The 24,189-nt window shown below is 40.3% G+C and overlaps 2 protein-coding genes across 11 annotated transcripts in view; both read left to right on the forward strand.

Moving 5' to 3' along the window:
* The window catches only part of ASB5 (ankyrin repeat and SOCS box containing 5), a 55,445-nt gene extending 47,200 nt beyond the window's left edge, over positions 1–8,245 (forward strand). For 3 of the 10 annotated variants that reach the window (XR_009615802.3, XR_009615809.3, XR_009615808.3), the window contains exons 6-8: positions 1,307–1,498; positions 2,764–5,514; positions 7,231–8,245. Coding sequence is in view for 2 of the 10 variants with exons in the window: in XM_081795653.1 (XP_081651779.1) it covers positions 1,307–1,498; positions 2,764–2,891 (320 nt within the window). In the remaining 8 variants the exon portion in view is untranslated. Of the gene's footprint in view, positions 1–1,306; positions 1,499–2,763; positions 5,578–7,226 lie in introns of all 10 variants that reach the window. The other 7 variants (XR_014137653.1, XR_009615806.3, XR_009615805.3 and 4 more) reach the window with 7 other exon arrangements.
* Positions 8,246–10,691: 2,446 nt separating this feature from the next.
* SPATA4 (spermatogenesis associated 4) lies at positions 10,692–23,068 on the forward strand. Its single transcript, XM_060652847.3, has 6 exons — positions 10,692–10,949; positions 11,791–11,920; positions 12,274–12,392; positions 12,498–12,718; positions 19,829–19,945; positions 22,842–23,068. The coding sequence occupies exons 1-6, from the start codon at positions 10,732–10,734 to the stop codon at positions 22,946–22,948; spliced, it is 912 nt and encodes a 303-aa protein (XP_060508830.2). The 5' UTR covers positions 10,692–10,731; the 3' UTR covers positions 22,949–23,068.
* Positions 23,069–24,189: the final 1,121 nt, after the last annotated feature.

Consider the following 24,189-nt stretch of genomic DNA (forward strand, 5'->3'; position numbering starts at 1 on the left):
GCTTCTTGCAGGGAGTTTCTACTTCGTTAGTTCACTCCCGTCATATCTGTTAAGTCTTAAATATGACTTCTGCTAATAACCGTTGACACACTATTATTTTCTGGCTGTGATCGCCCACGAATTTATAGAACTAGAAGAGTTTCTTCTTTGTTGCCTTTTTTCTTCTCTTTTCTTTTACTTTGCTAGGAACATTATTATTTCCACCAGACATTTTATATTGGGTAAGAAAGAGAATGCTGTTGGTAATTGTGGACTGATTGTTATTATCAGGCTCTGTCCTCCCATAAAACTAACATAACCAATAGAGTTTATGCTTTCTCCATGGAGATTTTGTTATGGACTGTCATTCTTTCACTAAACATTGTGTATTTGGTGAAAGAATATGAAAACAATTACATTTATTGAAATGTGAAAGTAGCAGGAAGGCCTAAAGGGACCCTTAAAATGTACTGCTTCTCGTAAACATCGTTAGTTTTATTGATGGTATCAGAAAGCAGAGTTGAAAAGGACTTACACATTTTTACCGATAGATATTTCTTGGTGTCATAACCACTTAGGTACTGGGAAATGAGATTGCTCTTTCCAGTATTACACAGTATTGATTCATTGCACATGTATTGAATGATCACCATGTGCCATGACTCGTACTCAGATAAAATAACTAAGCAATAAATAATTTAATAGGTAGGGTGGTTTTTTTTTTTTAATGTAAGATTTTTAAAAAATCTACTTTGCACATGGAAATACAATGTGCCTTTCTACTTAAGAGGCTCAATGCCTTTATATATTTATCGACGTACATTGTATGAGAGAGAAGTGACAGGAAAGTCCGTGCACATTTTCCCCAAACAGCTCACACGTCTAGATTCATGAGTTTTCCAGGAAACACGAAGAGCTCTATTGCCTTAAAATAAATGAAAAGAATATGAGCAATAAACTCTTGAATGATCCTAAGCAATCTCAACCATGATAAAAACAGGTATGAGTGGGCCTCATCATGCTCTATTTGTAATACCAGTTAATATGATTACTTTGGGGGCTTTAAAGCATTTAAAAATATTTTGTATTATGGGCTCTTTCAAGCATAGAGAAAAATATTAGAGAACAAACGTGCACTCTCCATCTATGTGTGTCAAGTTTTAATGTGTACATTTGAAGTGTGTGTGTGTAAGGGGGGGGCGGGAAATAACTCATTACAGACAGAGGTGAGGTCCATTTGGCATCACCCTTTTCTGCGTGCATCGAGGTAAGTGACTGGTCTAACGGTTTTTGTTTAGATTTCTCATCATTCCTTATTTACACGTAGGTGCCGATGTACAAAAAGGCAAATACTGGGACACCCCACTGCATGCAGCTGCCCAGCAGTCCAGTACGGAAGTTGTAAACTTACTGCTGGAATTTGGAGCCGATATCAATGCCAAAAATACAGAGCTTCTTCGACCTGTAGATGTAGCCACTTCCAGCAGTTTGGTGGAAAGATTGTTGCTTCAACATGAAGGTAGGAATACTTGTGGGCACTTCAAAACACAGGGCGCCTGGGTGGCCCAGTATGTGGGTCCTCTGACTCTGGATTTCAGCTCAGGCCATGATCCCAGGGTCTTGGGATAGAGCCCTGCATCGGGCTCTGTGCTGAGGGTGCAGCCTGGTTAACATTCTCTTTTTCCCTCTGCCCCCACCCCCAGCTTGTGCTCTCTCTCTAAAAATAAAAGAAAAAACAACCAAAAAAGAAAAAAAAAAACCCACAAAAATACATTTGCCTGAAATCAATGCAAAGTTAAAGACTTTTTGTTGACATGTAAAATGATACTGGCATAACATTTAAAATATTTTTTTGAAGCAGATGATTTTTTAACTTAGGTTCTATCTGTAAAGAAGATAGCACAATGATCTCAATTTTCTTTTTTTTATCTTACCTAAAGTCTGTATATGTTTGGTTAAGTTAAATGTATTCAGTTTGTTTGACAATATGCAATATGTAGTTCTGTTTAATATCTGCTGATAAATATTTAGAAACATGCCCCCTTTTCTAAGGGCACATGGCTTCTATAATGTTATAGAAACAGAATCAGGAAATACTTTCATACCTAAGACTTTTGTTATTCAAAAAAATTTTTAATGTTTATTTTTTGAGACAAAGAGAGAGAATGTAAGCAGGGGAGAGGCAGAGAGAGAGAGAGGGAGACACAGAATCCGAAGCAGGCTCCAGGCTCTGAGCTGTGAGCACAGAGCCCGACACGGGGCTCAAACCCGTGAGCTGTGAGATCATGTCCTGAGCCACAGTCAGATGCTTAACTAACTGACTGAGCCACCCAGGTTCCCCAAGACTTTTCGTATTTTAAAACAGAATTTCTTAAGCGTGGCTCAGACACTATAATAAAATTTGTTTTGGCTTAACTAGTAGACCTAATTTGAGAAAAAGATACAACTTAAAACTTTCCCCCTTTAGTGCCTAACATTATCGGGTCTTTTGATTTACATGTTCTTCGAAAAGCAGAATTTATTTCTGAGGCTTTACATGCAATAACAATTTCATAAGCCTCAGGATTATAATGTTTTAAAGAACCCATATGGAATATACCACAATTACAATAAGAGCTTATAAATAAAAGCCACTGAAATGCTTACGTAAATGTCTCTAGCACAGCGGTCGCACCACCCTACTTTACCTCAAAGCACTGAAGCTTATGGTTTGTTTTGTGCATCTTACAACATATAAAAATCCATTTGGATTTTAATTAACAAATGCCTTCCTGTCTTTTGCAGCTACTCCAAGCAGCCTTTGCCAACTTTGCCGACTCTGTATCAGAAACTACATAGGGAGGCCGAGACTGCACCTCATCCCCCAGCTCCAGCTGCCAACGTTGTTGCAGAATTTCTTACAGTACCGATAAGGCAGGGAAGTAATGCTAAATACTTGTGAAATCAAAACATTTCTGTCTCATCTGCATAGTGAATATTTCATAGTAAAATATGCTAAACACAGTATGTAAGAGATTGTGAGGCCCTGGGGAAGAAGTGAAATGTCAGTTTAAATTTTAAGTGTACTACTGTTTTACGCATTTTTACTGTTTTTTTTTTTTTTTGGACTATAGCATATTTAAAATATCTATATATCATTAGCTCTTCCCATGTACCCTTTTTGGTGTAGAAAAAAAGAGAAATTTTCATTTCAATGTTTCTTTTTATGAAAAAAAAATGTGAACTCTTACTGAAACTACGTACTTTAAAAGGCCTCCATTCTGCCAATAATGCATTAACTTTTAAATTTTAGCTGCTGTAATTGGTGATCTCTGTGTATTTTTTACATTAATGCAAAATACGCGTATGGTTTAGAAAAGAACAACTACTACCCTTTTTGAAATAAAGATGGCTGTCATTGACGAAACCCGCCGCGTCAAACGTGCCCTTGTCATTATAATCATCAGTTCATCAAGAAAAGATAAACTGCCCCCTCCCTGCACAGATCTCACTAGTCACTTTGCCACCTTAAATGTCCCCGTTCCAGAAACGGGTTGGACTAAGGTTATGGCTCCTTCCATCTCTTCCTGGGATGGTCGGAACCTTACACCTTTGCTAAGACTATTTTAAGACTTCCTCCTTCTCCAGGGTAGCCTCATAAGGCCTCTCTACAGTGCTTTTGTACGAAGCACTCCAGCCTTCTTCCATCCAGAAACTGTCACTAGCTGGTGGTACCTACAGACGGAAGACCATGAACTTCACACCCAGTTGCGAAAGAGGCCCTTCCTGGGCCATGCTTCAGGGATCAGGCCAGTCCAAGGCTGTGGAAAACAGAAGATAAAATCTCCTTCGATTGTGGGGTGTGCAAAGAAAAGGAAAAGGCTGCGCCACTTAGCAAACTTAGACACCTTACAAAATTTACCCCATACGTACACCCTACTAGTGCTGTTTCCAATCCTTCTTATGCAAAGCAAAGGTTGAGGCTTAGACCGTGTTAGCAAGGGGGTATAGCGTTACAAAGTAGTGTCTTCGGCAAGGTTAATACTGTGTTTATTTTCTTCTGCCTTAAACATACTTTAGCGCGGTATAAAACATAATAAAACAAACTGTGTCTTCTTTGTAATTTAGACTAAGTTTGAGTCTATTGTGGACTGAGAAATAAGATAGGATACTTACTATAGTGTAATATAGAAAATGTTTTGATGAGTTTTATAAATTTATCAAAGTTTGATAAAGTATTTTGACTACTATTTTAACAAGCCCAGGGGCCTATTTTTTCCTTTCTTCTCGGTTCTTGGCTGAATTTTGGATACCTACGGGAAATAAACTATTCTTGAATGTAACCCCAAAGTCACTAAGATCGCATCGTTAAGTCGTGTTTAGATTTTCAAAAATAGAAATAAGGCTGTAGCATGTGTTGTTAAAAAAATGTTTTCTGTGTGCCTAGAGACTTTTAAATGAGGCTATTCTACTAAATAGCTCAGCCTAACAAATTTATAATGTCCTCATGAATAATGTGCATTTAATTGTTTAATTATAGAGTAACCTCATTACATATAATTGGGTATTCAGACTGCTTTTTTAGTAAAACAGGTGTTGACTAGTATTTTCCCTGAGCTAGACATATGTAGGCTTAGGGTGTAAGGTAATATAATTCGTCCCTTTTCACTGGGCTTGTGCCAATAAGTACACATCAATATTAAAATTAAAACGGATACTTTAAAATTTTAGTATGCCGATACCTTTTATCTTTGCTTGGGTATGATTGTCTTATCGAAGAAGTGTTCTAATTTAACTGTATCATATGTTTGTTAATATGTTAAAGTGTGACTATTATCACTGGAATAAAACACTTTTTTTTTCTGTTCTAATTAGTATTTGGTTTTATAACTGAAGGTAATGGAGAATAAGATTCAGTTGCCCTAATTTTTTTCAACATTAGTTTCAGATCACTGTATTATGGGCATTAGGAGAGTAGTGCAGACTGAAACAGATACTTTGAAGGCTTTCTAATCCAAATCTTACTGTGTGCACGCACACACACACACACACGCACACACACACAAAGATCTAAGGACAAAATCCCACAAAGGCAAAGACCAAGCAACACCAAACTATTTGACATGAGATTAAAGTACCATGAAATTTTTTTTTTGTTTTGTTTTTAAAAAAATTTTTTTTTAACGTTTATTTATTTTTGAGACAGAGAGAGACAGAGCATGAACAGGGGAGGATCAGAAAGAGGGAGACACAGAATCTGAAACAGGCTCCAGGCTCTGAGCTGTCAGCACAGAGCCCGATGCGGGGCTCGAACTCACGGACCGTGAGATCATGACCTGAGCCGGAGTCAGTGGCTTAACCGACTGAGCCACCCAGGCGCCCCTAAAGTACCATGAAATTAATTACTGTAGTAAGGCACTGCTGAAACATTTATTTTGTAGGAAAAGGTATTTAATTTCTCCTCTTGTTTTAGCCACAAAGTATATTTGATGTTTCCGAAGAAGTGAACAGAGACACTATGTGAAACATGGCCCCTTTGGAAAAGAAGGTCTAAATGTACTGTGTTCATTGCTCTGTGATGGTCTTGAACCCAAGTGACTGTGACTATCTGTTTACAAAGTAACTTTATAAATTATTCTCTCTCCCGGATTAGTCTCACTTGTTTACTCTAATTTTTCAACTTTCTTATTCTAATTATCATTTATAATTAGTTTATTTCAAGGCCTGCCTTCTCGCTTAAAAACCTAAACAATCATTGTCATATTTTTCAGTGTTGGTGGCAGGAAATTTATTCAGAAAATTGAGGTGTAGGGCACCTGGGTGGCTCAGTTGGTTAAGTGTCAGACTCCTGATTTTGGTTCAGGTCATGATCTCAACAGTTCATGGGATTGAGCCCCACATCTGGCTCTGTGCTGACAGTGCAGAGTCTGCTTAGCATTCTCCCTCTCTCTCTCTCTCTCTCTCCCTCCCACTCATGCATGCTCCCTCTTTCGAAAATAAATAAATAAATATTTTTTAAAAAAGGAAAAAAGGGGAGCCTGGGTGGCTCAGTCAGTTGAGCAACTGACTTCGGCTCAGGTCATGATCTCACGGTTTTTGAGTTCGAGCCCCGCGTCGGGCTCTGTGCCGACAGCTCAGAGCCTGGAACCTGCTTCTGATTCTGTGTCTCCCTGTCTCCCTGCCCCTCCCCCACTCATGCTGTGTCTCTGAAATAAACATTAAAAAAAATTTTTTTTAATAAAAAAAAGAAAAAAAAATTGAGTGAGTTATTACCCCTCCATCTGCTCTAGGACCTTAAACAATTCACTTCAGCTCTCGAGGTCTCAGTTTTCTCCTTTTTTAAATGATAGGTATCTTCCCATTTTGAGTAGTATGCTCAAATTCAAGGAGTCTTTTAATAAGTAACTTTTGAAATTCAGATACTTTTTTTTTTAATGCTTATTTATTTTTGAGAGAGAGAGAGCGAGTGATACACAAGCTGAAGCAGGCTCCAGGCTCTGAGCTGTCAGTACAGAGCGTGATGTGGGCTCGAACTCAGGCACTGTGAGATCATGACCTGAGCCAAAGTCAGATGCTTAACCAACTGAGCCATGTAGGCACCCCTCAGATACATTTTTCAAAACATTTTTGGTGTCTAAGAGGCTTACCTTATAGATACTAATTTTACAAAGCACATATTCAGGCGTATAAAAGCCAACTTTATTCTTCTTGTAGAACTTCACGTTTATCGCGAGCTTCCCTTTCACCCAGTGAAATCTGGCCACTTTGGGGTAAACTCATTCAATTCGGTGCTTTCTCAGTCTCTCAGGTACACTCTTCAGATGAGGCCTGTTAATGCCAGTCTTTTTTCTTCCCTCCCCATTCTTTCTGGGGTAGCATCTGAATTCCAAAAGATTTTGTGAAACCCACTTTTCGGTGGGAGTGTTCACTGGCCAGGGTGTGCCCCCGGAAGACTCCTGTGTCAGAGGAACGAGTGTTTGCGTCAGGAGACAGATCACAAAGGGCCTTTTACAGGGAAGCTCCCAGTGGGAAAGTCAGAAAGCACACTTGATTCTCCCTCAACTACTCTTGCCTCCTTGCCTCTGCCCCTGCTGTTCCTCTGCCTGGAACGCTCCGCCTGCTACCTTGTCATTGCTGTATTCGGGCACACGCTGGCTACAAAATGACTCCTCCCCTTTGAGTTGCAAGTAATCTCCCTGTTTGAGAACGGTTTGCTCCTTGTTGAGCAAAACATCCTTGTGAAGTAAAGCTCCCTGAATTTTCTCTCCGCAGGCGATCCATCAAAAACCACCGACTTTGATGGCTATCTGGCTGGTACGAAATTGGTGGATCTTACAGGGTGACTGTGGATTAATGCAGACTTCATCAGGCAGTAACTCCAATTATAGCCATCCCCCCCCCCCCCTTTGACATCTCTTTACTGGAATAAATCACCACAGTCCTAGCAAGTGTGATGCCATTACCCATCTGGAAAGTACCTTTCCCCTCTGTCACAATCTGCAAGAACCACCAAAAGTAGTTTGCTTTCATAGTGCACGCTCACGATCTTGCCGTAGGGTCAAATCCGTTTTCGTGCTTTCTGCCGGAAGACAAGCCAAGGTTTCTAAGTGTCTTCACATTCCACAGAACATCACGTGTGCACTCTACGGATGATGCCATGCTGACTGGACCTGGATCTTGATGCCTTAGTAAGAAGCAGGTCAACTAGTGGAAAAGGGAAACCTCACTCCACCTATAAAGCAACGGATCCCTCAGCATCCAGTCGGGAAGACGGAAGTAACTACACAATTTAAACAAGAACTTAATCTAAGGAAGTGGTTAAACAGATGCCGGCGAACTGAAAAACTAAAATGGGGCCATCAAATTAACAGAAATAGACGATTCAGGAAGCAATTGCTCGTGCTAGAGAACACAGTTAAGAAGTGCGGGCTGTAAGAGCCGAGAACTCGAAGGGAAACTTCTATGGACTGACTTTTTGGGGGGTGAGAGTACACAGCTGGAGCCAAGGCTTCGGAAGCTCAGAGTAAAATCCGGGACTCTTTAAGGAGGGCCGCTTCTCAGGGCTTGGTAAACGTCTGAACCGTTAAGATGAAATCTGCTCCAGGAGAGCCAAAGAAAGTTGGAGATCCAACCACCTGCCCCTGCCAGGTTATGCTTTGTTGCTGCGGCAACACCCCTGCAAATTCATGTGGAAACAGCAAGCGCCTTTTCCCCTCCCTTTCCTTCCTGGCCTCCCTCTAGCTCTCCCTATTGGCAAAGTTTAATAAAGCTTTCAGCAAAGGAGAAATCACATTGTGGTGATAAGACGGGCTAAATATAGAACGTGTTTGAAACAGAGATGTATCTGCTTATCAACTGGCACAGTTATTACGGGAAGGCTTTAACCCTTAGCAAAACTTTGCTCAATGAAGCCCCAATCTGTAGCCCTAATCAAGCTCCTTAGCTGTTACCACCTAAATCTTGGGTTAGCACTCATGCTAAAACCTAAACACTTTCTCTAACCCAAATGAGTTCGTTATTTCCCAAAACTCATAACAAACTCACATATCGGGACGCCTGGGTGGCTCAGTCGGTTAAGGGTCGGACTCTTGATTTCGGCTCAGGTCATGATCTCATGGTTTGTGGGTTTGAGCCCTGTGTTTGAGCCAGTGTGGAGCCTGCTTGGGATTCTCTCTTTCCCTCCCTCTCTCTGCTCTCCCCTGTGCTTTCTCAAAATAAATAAATAAACTTAACTTAAAAATCCTTACATATCACAGATTATATCATCTGTACTTTTGTTCACAGTAGTCATTCCGTGTGGAATTGTCCCCATCCCCCCCATCCCACAGATTTCCATGATCGTCTTAGAAACAACTTATTCTTACTGAGATCTTACTATGTACTGCACACCCTTCTAGGCTCTTTGCATATTTAACTTTATTTAATCATTAACACAACCCTGTGGGGTATAACTTATTTATTTCCACCTTTTAAACATTTTACAACTTGCCCAAAGTCACATAACTAATAAAAAGTAGAGCTGGTCCTCCAATGCCTGTCATAAACAATTTAAAATATCGCCTCATAAAATCCAAATCAAATGTCACCTTCTCTGAAAAGACTCCTAGAGTCCCTCAATCCAAATTACATGCTTCCTCCCCGATATATTTTTACCATGCCGGAGCTTTTCAGTGTACATGATCTTTTCACTGGTATTTATATCTGTGCACCTTCTATAAATAATCTAGTGCCCAGCTGCCTAATAGAACCCCCTGCGATGACAGCATTGTATCTGTGCTGTCCAACATGGGCAGCCAGCAGCCACACGTGGATATTGAACAGATGAAACGCAGCAAGTGTCACTCATGTTATTCTATTTTATTTAAATTTATATATAAATAGCCACAGGTGGCTAGGGGCCACCATATTGGATTGTGAAGATGGAGTGAGTAACACAGTACAGAACAGTTACTCATTCGTGAAAAACTTCACTGGGCAAAAAGAAAACACTTCCATAGCTTCGTTCTTCTCTTTCAAACCATATACAGACTCACACTGACTTACTTTATTATTAATTTTCTAATGTTTATTTATTTATTTATTAATGCTTTTTATTTGTGTTTGAAGGAGAGAGAGAGACAGAGCATTAGTGGGGGAGGAGCAGAGAGAGAGGGAGACAAAGAATCCGAACCAGGCTCCAGGCTCTGAGCTGTCAGCACAGAGCCTGATGCAGGGCTGAAACTCACTAACTGTGAGATCATGACCTGAGCTGAAGTCGGATGCTTAACTAGCTGAGTCACCTAGGTGCCCCTAATGTTTATTTATTTTTAAGAGAGACAGAGAGAGCAGGGAGAGGCAGAGAGAAGGAGACACAGAATCCAAAGAGGCTCCAGGCTCGGAGCTGTGAGCACAGAGCCCAACTTGGGACTCGTACCCACGAACCTCGAGTTCATGACCTGAGCCAAAGTCCCAGGCTTAACTGAGCCACCCAGGCATCCCATGGTTTGCTTTATTAATAAATCTCTATATGAATAAACATGCCACAAAACATTATATAGCTTCACTATCAAACTCTATCCCATATTTTATCTTGCATAATATGCATCTACATGCCACACTGGTGTTTTTTTGCAAAACTTTTTGAAGGATTTTAACAAATCTGTTGCGTAGTTTATAACTGTCGATGCTACACTTTTTTTCCCTCTGCATTGTTCACTGATAAATCCCAAGTAACTAGGTCAGTGCCTGGCACATACTAGGGACTCAAATAATTGTTGAATGAATGAATCATCTATACCAGGGCATCCTTGTGAAATGGGAAAACTTACAAATTTTTATAAACAATGTAATAACTAAGGAAATAGGTTAAGTCTGTAGATATTAGACATTTATTCATTTTAATTTCGAAAATTTTTTCTTTGGCGTTTTGGAGCAAATACTCTACCATTTCTGATTTCTAAACAAAAACTGACCTTGTCTTCTGGAAGCTTCTCCCATCCTCAAAATGCTTGACCGACAATAGGCCTTTGGCTGGGCTGAATCCACAATATCTAAAAAGTAAATTTGGAAGGACAAAGGGTTGAGAGAAGACAGGCTAAGTACAACCAAGATTGGGGCCAGGAATCGCCCCAGACCAGAGCGTCAGCTCTGCAAACTGGGGAGCGCGCGAGGCCCAGTGCCCGCCCCCGCCGAAGCCCCGCCCACCAACGGGCCCCGCCCAGCCGCGCTGAGACCCCGCCCCCCCCCGAGGCCCCGCCCCACCGCGGATGCTGCCATAGAAACCCAGAAAGCGACATGGCTGCCGCCGGCCTCGGAGGAAGGCTTTTGACACTGCCGGCGGCAGCCCTACCCAAGTCACCGTCACTTTCGCTACAGGCAGCAGCTCCCATCCGAGGGAAGCCTAACAAATATCTGGTCTATCCGCATCCACCGAAGAGCTCCCGCCTGTCCCCGTCGGTTCTGCGCTGGCTCCAGGGCCTGGATCTCACCTTCTTTCCTAGGAACGTCAACAGGTGCAGGAGCAAGCCGCCTAGACGGGGCCTGAGCGCCCCGGGGACCCGCCGACCACTCGGCTGCCCCGCCTGCCCCGCCGCGGCACTGGCGCAGACGGCCTACTCCCCTGGTTTAGGTTTCAGACCCCGACCCCCACCCGCTCAGCGCTCGGCGCGCGCGCGCGCGCGCACACACACCCCTTCTTTTAGGGAGCGGGCCTGGAAAATACATGACGAAGCACTCACTTATGCATTTACCCGTTCAATCATCACATTTTCGATTTAAGCTAATATAGAATGCCTTGGTGACTACAAAAAAATACTGATAGTCAAGGCTCTTTCTTTAGAGACACTGGACATTAACAATCGTGGGGATCAGTTTATCCTCTGGATGGCATCTAGTTTTTCCAATCAGGGACTGGAAAAAAGTTGCTGCTGAACTGCAGCCACCCTGAACGTAACGGGCGGTTAATATCTGCTCTGGGAATGCGAACTAATTTCCATAAATATGAAGGCGATGACTTTTTTGCAAAGACTCTGGTTTACTAATTTCAATATTCCTTAATAGAGACATGCCTGAAATTTTCAATGTGCATCGGAATCACCTAGGGATCTTGTTAAAATGAAGATTCAATACAAATTAATAGTTTGGGTTCATAAAAAGAACACGAAAGCCTTTAGTGTGTATCTAATCTTATTAAAATTCTATTCCATAGCAGGTCTTCCTTAGAGCAATGATCCAACAAAACTAATTTTATGTTATTTGCTGTCAGTGTGGAATATTAAATTGGTGTTAATTGATTATAAAACAAACTGTAAAAGTAACCACATTTTATTTCATTTCTTTAATATTATGGCTCAGGGATTTTTCAAATGGCTTCCTGATTGCAGAAATATTCACTATATATTACCCCAGGGACCTTAAATTGTCATCCTTTGAAAATGGAACTTCTTTGAAAGTCAAGTTGGATAACTGGGCACAGTTGGAGAAGGTAAATTAGCAGTCATCGACTTTAAGAAGTTTGTGTTTTAAATGGTGTACTCCTGATGTCGTGGATATCTACACACACGTGCGTGTGGCTGTGCCACGAAGCTGGCAGCTTGTTTCCGTGTATTAAAATGAAGGTTATTAAAGTTTGTCAGGAGTCACTTATGAAACTCATTTCAAATTGGAGTAGGATAGAATGGTTGCTTTTCTTGCTGAACGCTATTTAATAGTTAACATGTTAAAATTAAAAACTATTAGTTGAGAGACAAAAAAAAGGGGGTTAAGGTGAATACAAAGTAATTGAAGATTTTTACGTAACTTCTTATTAATGAAAATACCTTCTTTCTACTATTAAAGTTCCTGGCAAGAAAAAGACTTAAATTACCTAAAGAGCTAATCCATGGAACAATTCATTGCAAAGCTGGAGTACCTGAAATACTAATACAAGAGGTTTATACTTTGCTAACGCATCGAGAGTAAGTCATTTGGAATCTTCTAGCGATACAACTTAAAATGAAAATTTGGTAACATAAATCTCATTACTAAAATATGGCTTGTCAACAATATTTTTTTCGTTCCAGAATTAAAAGTATCCAGGGTGACCTCGTGAATTTCACAGACTACAGTTACCAGATGCGTCTGCCCCTGGTTCCTAGCTCTACAGCTTCCAAGTCGATTAAAGATAACATTAGGTCGTCAGAGATAAAAAGCAATCCCAACACGCTCAGCAATGAACTTAAAATAGAGTTCCTCTTCCTTTTACAAATGTTGCAAAGAAAATTAAGGAGAAAATTGAATCCAAGTAAGTTTTCCTTGGAAATAGTCAACTGAATTCTTCCCAACGTAGTGAGGCTATGCTTGAGTACAGATGAAAGAAAAGTTGACCACTGTCTGTCCCAACTCTGCTTTTTCTATCCCTGGTTTAAAGGGAAAGTGGTTCTCTTATGCTTAGCAGTGGAATGATTTATCATCACTGGAGTGGTTTACGGCATATTTTTTTAAATGAAAGCATAGGTTAACTTAGTATATTAACACTTCTCTTTTTAGAAAAGAGTGACTATGTTCACATAAAATTCTGTGGGAAGTAAGTTCAAATATCAAGCTACTAAGGAAGATGAGAATATTTCAGACTTCATCAGGATGTAAGTACTTTAGGAAAAGCCTGGATTACCATGATTTGCTCTAGATGATTTCCAGACCACGGTCATGGTTGTCCTGTAGTAGCCTCGGTATGTAGACTGGGTACGTAAGGTAAGGCAGATGGAGGCAACCCACGGCAATCTTCCAGAGAGATCACTGAAATAAGTCTCAAAGCATCCAAAGCGTTTGCCATCAGAGGTCCAACAGATGACAAACAAAATAAGTGAACTTTCTTTCATTGTTGTTGCTTTACTAACACTTAACTTAGGACACCATTGGTCTCAGAATTCTATAGTCCTTGATTCCAGACATTTAGTGACTTCACCATGACCGTGGCACTAAAACCATTCAAGAAAGAGGCAGCTGTAGGTCAGTAGGATTTCTCCCTCATTTGAACCCCCATTTTCTGAAGAAAAGAGCCATTTTCTCTCTAGTCTCTGGAAGGAAAGGAGAGCAGTAACTGTAACTTGCCCTCACAATGTGAGTTGGATATTTCGGTTTTCATCCTGTTGCTCTGTTCATCTTCCACTGCCTATCATTTTTTGTTTCTCTTCCTTATTTGCTCTTACTCATGAATTTGTGAGTAGAAAAGAACTGAGGTCATTGATCCTGTTGTGGAATTATATAGTCAAATTCTTTTGTAGGTTTTTAAACACTGTAATTCTGCTGTGATTCATTCATGCATATAATGTAGATGTACAACTTTAAAAAGACAATGAATAAATATTTGTGTATCACTGCATAATCTACGATGTGGAACATTACCCATAGCTTTATATTCTCCTGGTGTCCTGCTCTTACCGCCTTCTTCATACTTGCCTCTGAGAGTAACCATTGTCCTGCAGCCTTTGTCATTGCCTTGATTTAAAAAAGTTTGTTTATGCGCACGACTTACGTTCTTAACTTCATTCATATGTATTTCTTAAATGAGAAGATTTTATCAAACTCCGTACTAGGTAGAATGTCTCCCATGTTGTTCATGCCCCAATCCCTGGAACCTGTGAATACGTTGTATTACATGGCAAAAGAGGCTTTGCAGAAGTCACAGACCTCGAAATAGGGAGTTTATGCTGGATTATTCGAGCGGATCCAGTCTAATCACATGAGCCCTTAAAAGCTGAGATAGTTCTCCAAGTGGAGTCAGAGGAGTGCAGCAGAAGCAGGAACGATTTGAAGTGTGGGAGGGCCTCAACCTGCCACTGCCACAGAGGCCACCTGGAGGGCACAAGAAGGTGAGGGCATGGCCTCAAACAACTCTCAGGGACAGCCAGCAACAACACAGATTTTGGACCTAGAATTGCAAGGAGCCAAATTCTGCCAAAAACATGAATGAGCATGGGAGAGGATTCATCCCTAGAGCTTCCAGAAGGAATGTGGCCCTGCTAACATCTCGATTTCAGCCTGGTGAGCCTCTAAAAAGAAGCCCATAGACTTCTGTACTGTGAGAGTAAAGATGGCTATTGTTCATAAGCCACCAACTTTATGGCAATTTGTTATGGCAGAAATGAAAAACAAACTTCATAATTAATACTGTTGGCATCATGAGGTTATAAAAATATTCTCCTATCCTTACCTTGACTAAGGTTTAGCCTTTCCATTTTTTAAAACTTTAATTCCAGTTAACACAATGTTCTATTAGTTTCAGGTGTACGATTTAGTGATTGCTTCCATACAACGCCCAGTGCTCATCCCAAGTGCATCCTTAATCCCCATCACCTATTTCCCCATCCTCCACCCACCTCCCTTCCGGTGACCATCTGTTTGTAGTGAGGAGTCTCTTAGTTGTTTTGTCTTTTCTTCCCCTTTGCTCATTTTTTTTTTTTAAATTCCACATATGAGTGAAATCATATAGTATTTATTCGCCCTTCTCTGGGTGACTTATTTTGCTTAGCATTGTACTATCGAGCTCCATCCATGTTGCAAACGGTAGGATTTCGTTCTTTCTTATGGCTGAATGATAACTCATTGTATGTATGTATATATACACGTTATGTTTATATACATATAAACATACACACCATATCGTCTTTGTCCATTCATCCATAGATGGATTCTTTGGCTGCTTCCATCATTTGGCTATTGTAAATCATGCTGCTATAAACATCGGGGTGATGTATCCCTTTGAATTAGTATTTTTGTAGCCCTTGGGTAAATATCTAGTAGTGCAATTACTGGATTGTAGGGCAGTTCTACTTTTCACCTTTTGAGGAACCTCCATATCATTTTCCAGAGTGACTGCACCAGTTTGCATTTCCACCAACGGTGCAAAAGGGTTCCTTTTTCTCCACATCCTCACCACCACTTGCTGTTTCTTGTGTTTTTTATTTTAGCCATTCTGACTAAAGGTGTGAGGTGGTATCTCATTGTAGTTTTGATTTGCATTTCCCTGGTGACGAGTGGTATTGAGCATCTTTTCATGTGTCCGTTGGCCATCTGGATGTCTTCTTTGAAGAAACATCTGTTCATGTCTCTGCTCATTTTTTAATTGGATTGTTTTTTGGGTGTTGAGTTGTAGCAGTTCTTTATATATTTTGAATACTAACCCTTTACTGGATATGTCATTTGCAAATATCCTCTCTCATTCAGCAGGCTGCCTTTTAGTTTTGTGGACTGTTTCCTTTGCTGTGCAGAAGCTTTTAATTTTGATGTAGTCCAGAGTTTTTATTTCCCTTGCCTCAGGAGATATACCTAGAAAAATGTTGCTATGTTAGCCTTTCACTTAAAATAATTTTTCAACTTTACTGAGGTATAAGTGACAAATAGAAATTATATATATTTAAGGTGTAACACTTGGTGTTTTGATATACATATACATTGTTCAATGATCACTGCAATCAAACATATCCATGTTCAGAGCGCCTGGGTGGCTCAATCAGTTGAGCGTTTGACTTTGGCTCAGGCCATGATCTCACGGTTCCTGAGTTCAAGCTCTGAATTGGGCTTGCTGCTGTCAGCGCAGAGCCCACTTTGGATCCTCTGTCCCCTCTCTCTGCCCCTCCCCTGCTCAGGCTCTCTCGCTCTCAAAAATAAACATTAAAATAAAATATCCATCTCCTCACAAGGTTGCCATTTTCTTTCTTTCTTCCCTTTTCTTTTTTCCTTGCTTGCTTGCTCTGTGTAGTGAGTACACTTAAGGTATACCCTCTTAGCAAATTTCAGGTACACAATACACTATTAGATGCAGTCCATGCCATACATTAGACCCGCAGAACTTACCCATCCTGCATAACTGAGACTTTGCACCTCTGATCTGCATCTCCTCACGTGCCCCACCACCCCATCCCTAGAAATTACCATTTCACTCTCTGCTTCCAAGAGCCTGTTTTACATTCCCCATAGAAGTGGAAATGCAGTATTTGTTTTTCCATGTCTGGCTTATTTCTCTTAGCATAACGTCCTCTAGTTTTATCTGTGTTGTTGCAAATGATAAATTTTCCTTTTCATTTATTATTTATTCATTTTGAGAAAGAGACTGTGCCAGTGGGCAGGGGCAGAGAGAGGGGGAGAGAGAGAATCCCAAACAGGCTCCTCACTAACCATGAACCGTGAGATCACAACCTGAGCCCAAACCAAGAGTTGGAAGCTTAACAGACTGAGCCATCCAGGCACCCCCCTAAATTTCCTTCTTTTTAAAGGCAGATTAATATTCCATTTTGAGTGTGTGCATGTGTGTATGTATACATGTATGACCGTACATATACAGTCATCCATTTTTGGACATTTAGGTTGTTTCTGTATCTTTGGCTAATGTGAATATTGCTGCAGTGAACATGGGGATGCAGATATTTCTCTGAGATACTGATTCTGTTTCCTTGGGACATATACCTAGAAGTGGGATTGCTGAATCATACGGTAGTTAATTTGGGAGAGAATCTCCATATTGCTTCCATGATGGCTGTACCAATTTACATTCCAGCAACAGTGTAGAAGGGTTCTCTTTTCTCTCACATCCTCATGAACACTTTTTATCTTTTGTCTTTCTTGATAACAGCCATTTTGACAGATGTATGATGATATATTATTGTGGTTTTGGTTGCATGTCCCTGATTATTGGTCATCATTAGTGATGTCGGGCACCTTTCATACACCTGTTTGCCATTTGTATTTATTTTGAGAAACATCTACTTAGGTCCTTTGCCCCATTTTTAATTGGGTTATTTGCTTTGTTCAGTATTGAGTTGTATGAATTCCTAATACGTTTTGGATATTACTTCCTTATAAAGTATTGAACACTGATGAAGGAAAGAAGACACAGATAAATGGAAAGACATCCCATGTTCATGGATTAGAAGAATTAATATTGTTAAAATGTCCATACTACCAAATTGATCCATAGAGTCAACGCAAGCTCGCAAAACTGAATGGCAGTCTTTACAGAAATAGAAAAAACAATCCTGACTTCACATGGAATCACAAAAGAACCTGAAAACCCAAAGCAATTCTCTGAAAGAACAAAGCTGGAAGCATCACACTTCCTGATTTCAAACTGTATTAAAACAGTAAGGTACTGGCATAAAAAACAGACATGTAAACCAATGAAACAGAACAGTGAGCCCAGAAATAAATCCATGCATTTAGTCACCTGATCTTGAATAAGGATGCCAAGAACACACAATAGGGAAAGGACAATCTATCTCCTCAATAATCATGCTGAGAAAATTGGATATCCACTTGAAGAATCTCACACCCCAAATCAAACCCAAATGGATTAAAAAACTTAAACATGAGACCTGAAACCATATAACTGCCAGAAGAAAACACAGGGAAAAAGCTTCTCGGTATTGGCAATGAATTTTTGGAAATGACATCCAAAACACAGGCAACAGAAGCAAAAATAAATACATGGGGTTGTATCAAACTAAAGTGCTTCCTGCATAGCAAAGGAAACAAGAGTGAAAAGGGAACTATAAAATGGGGGAAAAATGTTTGCAAAGCATGGATCTGATAAGGAGTTAGTCTCTTTTAAGATCTTAATTTGAAAAAAAAAAAAGACCTTAATTTGTCTGCAACTGAAATGGAGAACCAATGGTCTCAGAACCATTTTTTGAATAGTCTGTTCTTTCCCCACTGATTTGTAGTATCCTTATTTCTCAAACTTTCCAAGTTTCTGTGTATATCTGGGCCTGTTTCCTATATATATATATAATATATATATATATATATTATATATATATATATTCTAGCTGATTTTGTCTAAATGTGCGCAACTTTATCACCCGTACGATCTTAGTTACTATGGCTTTATAGCAAGTGTTGGCACTTGGTAAACAAGTCCTGCCATTTTTCCCTCTATGAAGTATCCTATTGCATGGACCTATTTATTTCATTCACCGTGACTTTTACTGTTAGGAATTCAGTAGTACTGCCTACTGCTATATTTGCATTCACGTCTATCATGGTATTTTGTGCTCTTTATTCTTTTTCCGTTTCTTGTTATTGTTTCACCTATCTTTTCTTCTTTTGGATTGATTGGATTGAATTTTTTGTAAAGACTGTCTCCCCCCACCCCCCAAACTGACTTGGAAAATTTTAAATTTCTACTCTTTGTAGTGCCATTCTAGAAATTTTACCACGCAGACTTATCCTCGTCTAAAATTAATGTCTTTACTCTTTTTCCAACTATAAGGACCCTAAAACACTGGCGGCTCCTTGTCAGCCCCTTACCGCACTTCAGCATTTTAGTTTTGTCAAGTTACCTTATTTCTAACACCATAAATCAGATACGATTATTTTTCATACAGAATGTTTGCTTATAGTCTATCTCACCATCACTGTCACTCACTGGTTCTCACTGGGATTTCTAGAGCCAAACACAAGTATTCTATTTAATCTTCTAATTCAAAGTCCATCTTTGCACAAAGTTAACCTGTATCTCTCTTGTCCTCCCGTGAGCACACTTTCTCTTTAGCCATGGATCACCTCAACCCTTCAGATTCTGCAACAGTATTCTGTTATCACCCATCCTGATCTTTGAGGCTGCTGATTTGAAGCTCAAAGTCATGAACTGTGATAATTATAGTTCTGAGGATGCTGCTGACCAGAGCTGTATTTAGCATGAACAGGGTCTGGCTGATAAGTAGAAATAACCTTAGACTCTTCTTCAAGCTGCAGAGGAGCAGTAAGTGATCTTTAGAAGCACAGGGAAGTTGATATCCAAGTGTGATAGATAGAATTATAGAATTAGTTAATGAGAAATAGGGGAAACGAAGAAATAATTTTAAGTCACTATTTTTAAAGCATAAATAGGTTTGCAAAACAGATACTGCATGTTGTTCATATGAAATATAAACAATATTTAAGAAATCATTTAACCTGTGATGACAGAAGTCAATACAGTATTTTCTTTTTAGGATACTGTGTAGGAGAGACAAGCAAGGGATTTGGGGGTTACTTACTAGTAATGTATGATCTCTTGACCTGGGTGATGGCTACCCCAAATGTATTCATTCCAAAAATTCATCAAGCTGTAAACACATAATTTGTTTACTTTTCTGTATACATATTATTACTGAATAAAAACTTATCAAAAAAACTAAGAACATAGTCTTTAAAATAACAGGTTTTTTTGAAATAACTTTTTTAAAGCCACTATCTTGTGCATCAAAGATGTGAAAAATGTGGGGAGAAGGTTAATAATCTTCATATTCACACCACTCTTAAGAATATGATAAAACAGATGTCTAAAGAATTTGCCTAATTTTTAAATTACAGTGTCTTATTCTGGCCCTGGCCGTAGTGATTTTCTAACAGTTTTTGTGTTCCTATTTCATAGAATGGTTTGAGGTCAAACCAACAGTGGGAGAACTTACTCTTGACCACCTTCCGACCCATGGCTCTGGGTGCAAACATAACTCCATGATTTCAAGGGAAAGAGTTGCTCCTGTTTTACGTGAGTTTTGTTACTGTGGTTTTATTCTTAACTTTTTACCTGGGAACTGAACCTTTTGCTGCTACTTGGTTCCTTAGAATTTTTTTAAACAGTGAAAATGTTGGTCTAGGCATTCAGTCTAAAACTGTGTATTAGGCTGGTGTCGGCATGCTCTGGGTAGGTGGAGGGGCCACACAGTCTGCTGAGTACCGGTCACATTGGGGAGGTTTCCAAGCCAGATTCCCCCCACCCCACCCCAACTAAAGGACCCACTTCAGCTCTGATTTATCTTTAAAGAGGTGGGTCTGAAACAGGTGAAGGCCAGTGCAGAGCTCAAAGCTCAATTCTCTACCAGCAGGTAAGGAATCAGCCCTAAGGCAGATACTGATACTTGCATACTTGTATTACAACAAGCCCCTACTTTAAATCCTGGGAGTTCAGAAAGTGTTTACAGCATAGCAATCTAGAGCCCATAAGCCAAAATCAGTCTCCCACCCTGTTTTTGTAGAGCCTGCAAGTTAAGAATGGCTTTCACATTTTTAAATGGTTCAAACAGTGCATCAGAAGAAAAATGGTATTTTCTGATGCACGAACATTGTATGAAGTTCAAATTTCTATGTTCATAAAGTTGTACTGGAACACAGCCAGGACCATTCCGCATGCCATGTCTATGGGCTGCTTTTACGCGACAAAAGCAGGGCCGAGTCGCTGCCCACAAAGTAGGTTTAGATTTAGTGAATAAAAACAGATATAACCAATAAAACCAATAATTACGGGGACACGTTGAGGACATACTTTCATTGAAAATTATTCATTGCTCATCTGAAATTCAAACTTAACTGAGTGTCCATATTTTGTTTTTACTGTCAGGGCTCTGATGGAAAATATTAGGGGACCTGTCCTACAAGGCAGGATTCCTAAAATGTTAAGGGTTTCATGGGGGGTGGGGGACACAGGCCTTTGTTTATATAGGGTCTGGAAAAGCAAAGTTAACAGATTCCTCCTTTTAACCTTGTGACTTCTCAGAGCCTTTAATATGCTAATACTCATTGTAAACAGTGAAGAGGAGAGGTACCCAGGGAAGTGTTTTCCAAACTCTATTTGAGCACACATCACTCTTAATTTGGCTTTGTTTTGCTAATGGCCTGGTAGAACTACCATTTCTAAGAGCACACTTTGTAATATCTAGACATTAGAACAGTCCATTAAAAGGTCTAACTCATATGCTTGAGGCATGGTACTCAGCATGACTCAACTCGACAGAAGTGAATAATAACGTTTCTATGGGAAAAAAAAATAAGTATCCATAGTTTCACCTTCAGATTCTGGGAACACATCCTCTCCTTCAACCTGCCTCAACCTTCTTCCAACAGTGATGCCTGCAGGGCAGGGAGAGCTCCAGCAGGTAGAAGCTGTGACTCCAGGGCAGAGGCTGGGGGACGGGGGGGGGGGGGGGGGGGGGGGGGGGAGTGCTCTGCTGGTTCCCTTGCTTGCCTCTTTCCCCTTATGACTACTTGGACCTGCCTGGGGGTGGGAAAGCACAGGACCATTTGCTTCGGGACCTGCAATGAGAAGGCGGGAAGAGGAATGAGATGTTGCAAGGCCTCCTTCCTGCATAAGAAACAGATGCAAAGTGTCCATATATGTGTGTGTGTGTGTGTACACACACACACACACACACACGATGGCTACTGATACTTGAATAGCTGAAGAACATTCCTTTATCTTTCCAGAAACATTTCAAGGTCACAAATGAGTTTTGAGAAAAATAATGCTCTCATTTCGGATCACAACTCCAAGGAGAGCGGAGTCCTGCTTTCACGACTGTAATGACGTAGCAACTGCTGCACGTGACTTCTCCCCCATTTTATTCTCTCCATGCTCTTCTACGAGTCCCCCTCACTTCAGTGGGCTTTCTCCATCCTTTCCAAAGTGGGTGATGGGCTAAGCGAGACATCACCAGGACAGATCAGGATGGGAAGAAACATGCTTTTCTCTCTCTACTTCTCTCAATCCTATTCCAGAAACTTGGGTCCTCTTAGTCTGGGCACAATGGAAATTAATGAATGGTGTGCAGCGGACTTTGGTAATTACATGGATGAGAGCTGTTTTGCTAGATTTTATTTTTTCCAAATTAATTCAAGGGATTCCATCTCAGTTGTTTCTACTGACAGAGCAGAGTGTGTAGGTCAGGTCAGCTAACATAATGGGCGCGAGTGGAAGGAGGGGAGCAGAGCTAGGCCGCAGGTAACACGGGATCCTATGTTACCATCTAAGATTGCGCGGCATGTGACGGCACCAAATCCACAGGCTGTTCACCTCGAAAGCTTCTAATTCTCAAATAGGGTGGCAAAAATTAACTGTAAGATAGGTTGTTGCCTTTGTTTTTTTCGTTAACACTGAAGTCCCTGCATATGTTTACCTAAACTTAGCATCCAGTGAACTCGTGGGCCAAGGGAGAATACGTTTCTTAGCTGCCACTGGTCCCTCACATGAGAACTGAGCGACCTGGAAGGTCAGCCAGTTTGGACGCTTCATTGCAATCAGAGTTCCAGAAACTAAACTGCGAATTATGTGTATTTGCCAAATCTCAGCACTGTTAGAATCGAGGCCTCAGCTGCTTTCTGAAACAACATCTAAAAATAGTTGAGTCATATTCAGTATCAGATACACCGAACTAAGCCCCGGGTATTTTAGGCACTGCTAATGGCTTTTGGAAGTGGGGGGCATTCCGATTTTTTATTTACGGCCACTACACTGCGTGCTTTAAATATTCTACTTACCAGGCATGTAGATGAACCTGTGTTCAGACTGTTGCTGATCCTTGTGCAAGTTCCGTATGTTAGAAACACTGATCATCGCGCAAATGTTTAATAACCACAAACTGATTTTAATGTTGTTTATTTAAATATGCCAGGAAATACAGGTACTGTTGGCAATCCACTTAGAAGAATTCATGTCAAACAAGCCGGAAAATATTCTTTTGAATCTGCTATGAACCCTATCACAAACACGAAAAAGTAACCTTGAAAAGCACGTGTCCAATGGCTTTGAAGATGTAATGCAGCATCTCCTGCCATCCTAGAGGGTCTAATCACCTGGTTGTGGGTATATAAGTAAATTAAAGCGATGTCTTATCCATAATTGGGCTCAAAACGTGTTGTTGTTTTTTTTTCAATTCAACAACCACGTATTAAAACACCTATGCCGGGTACTGTTGAAAATGCAAAATCAACAGAGAAGGAGCAAACATTATTTTAAAAGGTACAGTTAAACATAATTCACCATGACAGGTAAAAGTTTTCTCTCATCAATTCTGTAGCAATGGTGGATCTGCTTTGTTATGTTTTCCTCATCAGAAATGAAAAGAGCTACCACTTTGCCTGATATATATTTACACATCACATGCACTCACAAACAATGCATCCCGAACGGTGATTATCACACGTTGGCCCGGAAAGAATACTGCCCACCCCCATAAATAGCTAGACTTAAAACATTTTTAAAAAACAGGCATCGTTCTTCTTGTTGATAGGGAGCTGTGGGAGAGGAAAAATTGTGCCTCACTTGGAATTTGGTTCAGGTGTTTAGCAAACCATTTAGCTCAACTGAAAAATTTCTACTGGTTGCTGCCACTCCCCAGAATTTTAGTGGAGGGAAACCAGAGTTGGCCGATATCTTGAAAGATGGATTATCTTTCATGCATTCTTATAATTTTACATTCACATTTGGAAAATTTTCTTCAACTGTAATTAGTCATGTTGTTACGCTCTCTCATTAACAGTCTCATCCGACTTCCAAGATGAGCATTACTAATGCTGGATCCTGAGACACACACGCCAATCTCCAGCTAAACTCTGTTCGTTGTTTTGCATTGCTGAAGGCTTGGCTTTATTAGAATTTCTATCTCCAAAGACTTCTGTGTTTAATTTCACATTTTGGGCAGGTAATATTTAGTGAAAGAAATTAAAGAGGGCCCACATGAAATAGGATGGCTTCTTGGGAGTGAGTGTACAATCTAGTTTTATCTGAGGTAAAGGGTATATAGTTTAAATGCATACCTTAAGCAGCTACACATTACCCATCTGTTACCTTGCATTCTTTTAAAAACAATTTTTTTTACGTTCATTTATTTTTGAGAGAGAGAGAGAGTGCGAGCAGGAGAAGGGCAGAGAGAGGGGGAGACAGAATCCGAAGCAGGCTCCAGGTTCTGAGCTGTTAATACAGAGCCCGACGCGGGGCTTGAACCCACAGACTGTGAGATC

Source organism: Panthera onca, chromosome B1 (genome assembly GCF_046562875.1).
Source record: "Panthera onca isolate mPanOnc1 chromosome B1, mPanOnc1 haplotype 2, whole genome shotgun sequence".
Classification (NCBI taxonomy): domain Eukaryota; kingdom Metazoa; phylum Chordata; class Mammalia; order Carnivora; family Felidae; genus Panthera; species Panthera onca.

Bases quoted from the DNA above. Each gene is read 5' to 3' on its own strand.
- SPATA4 (XM_060652847.3), top strand. From the start codon at position 10,732: ATGGCTGCCGCCGGCCTCGGAGGAAGGCTTTTGACACTGCCGGCGGCA. The intron at 12,393-12,497 runs GTAAGTCATTTG...TTTTCGTTCCAG, and splicing joins ACTTTGCTAACGCATCGAGA to AATTAAAAGTATCCAGGGTG. The intron at 19,946-22,841 runs GTGAGTTTTGTT...TAAATATGCCAG, and splicing joins AAGAGTTGCTCCTGTTTTAC to GAAATACAGGTACTGTTGGC.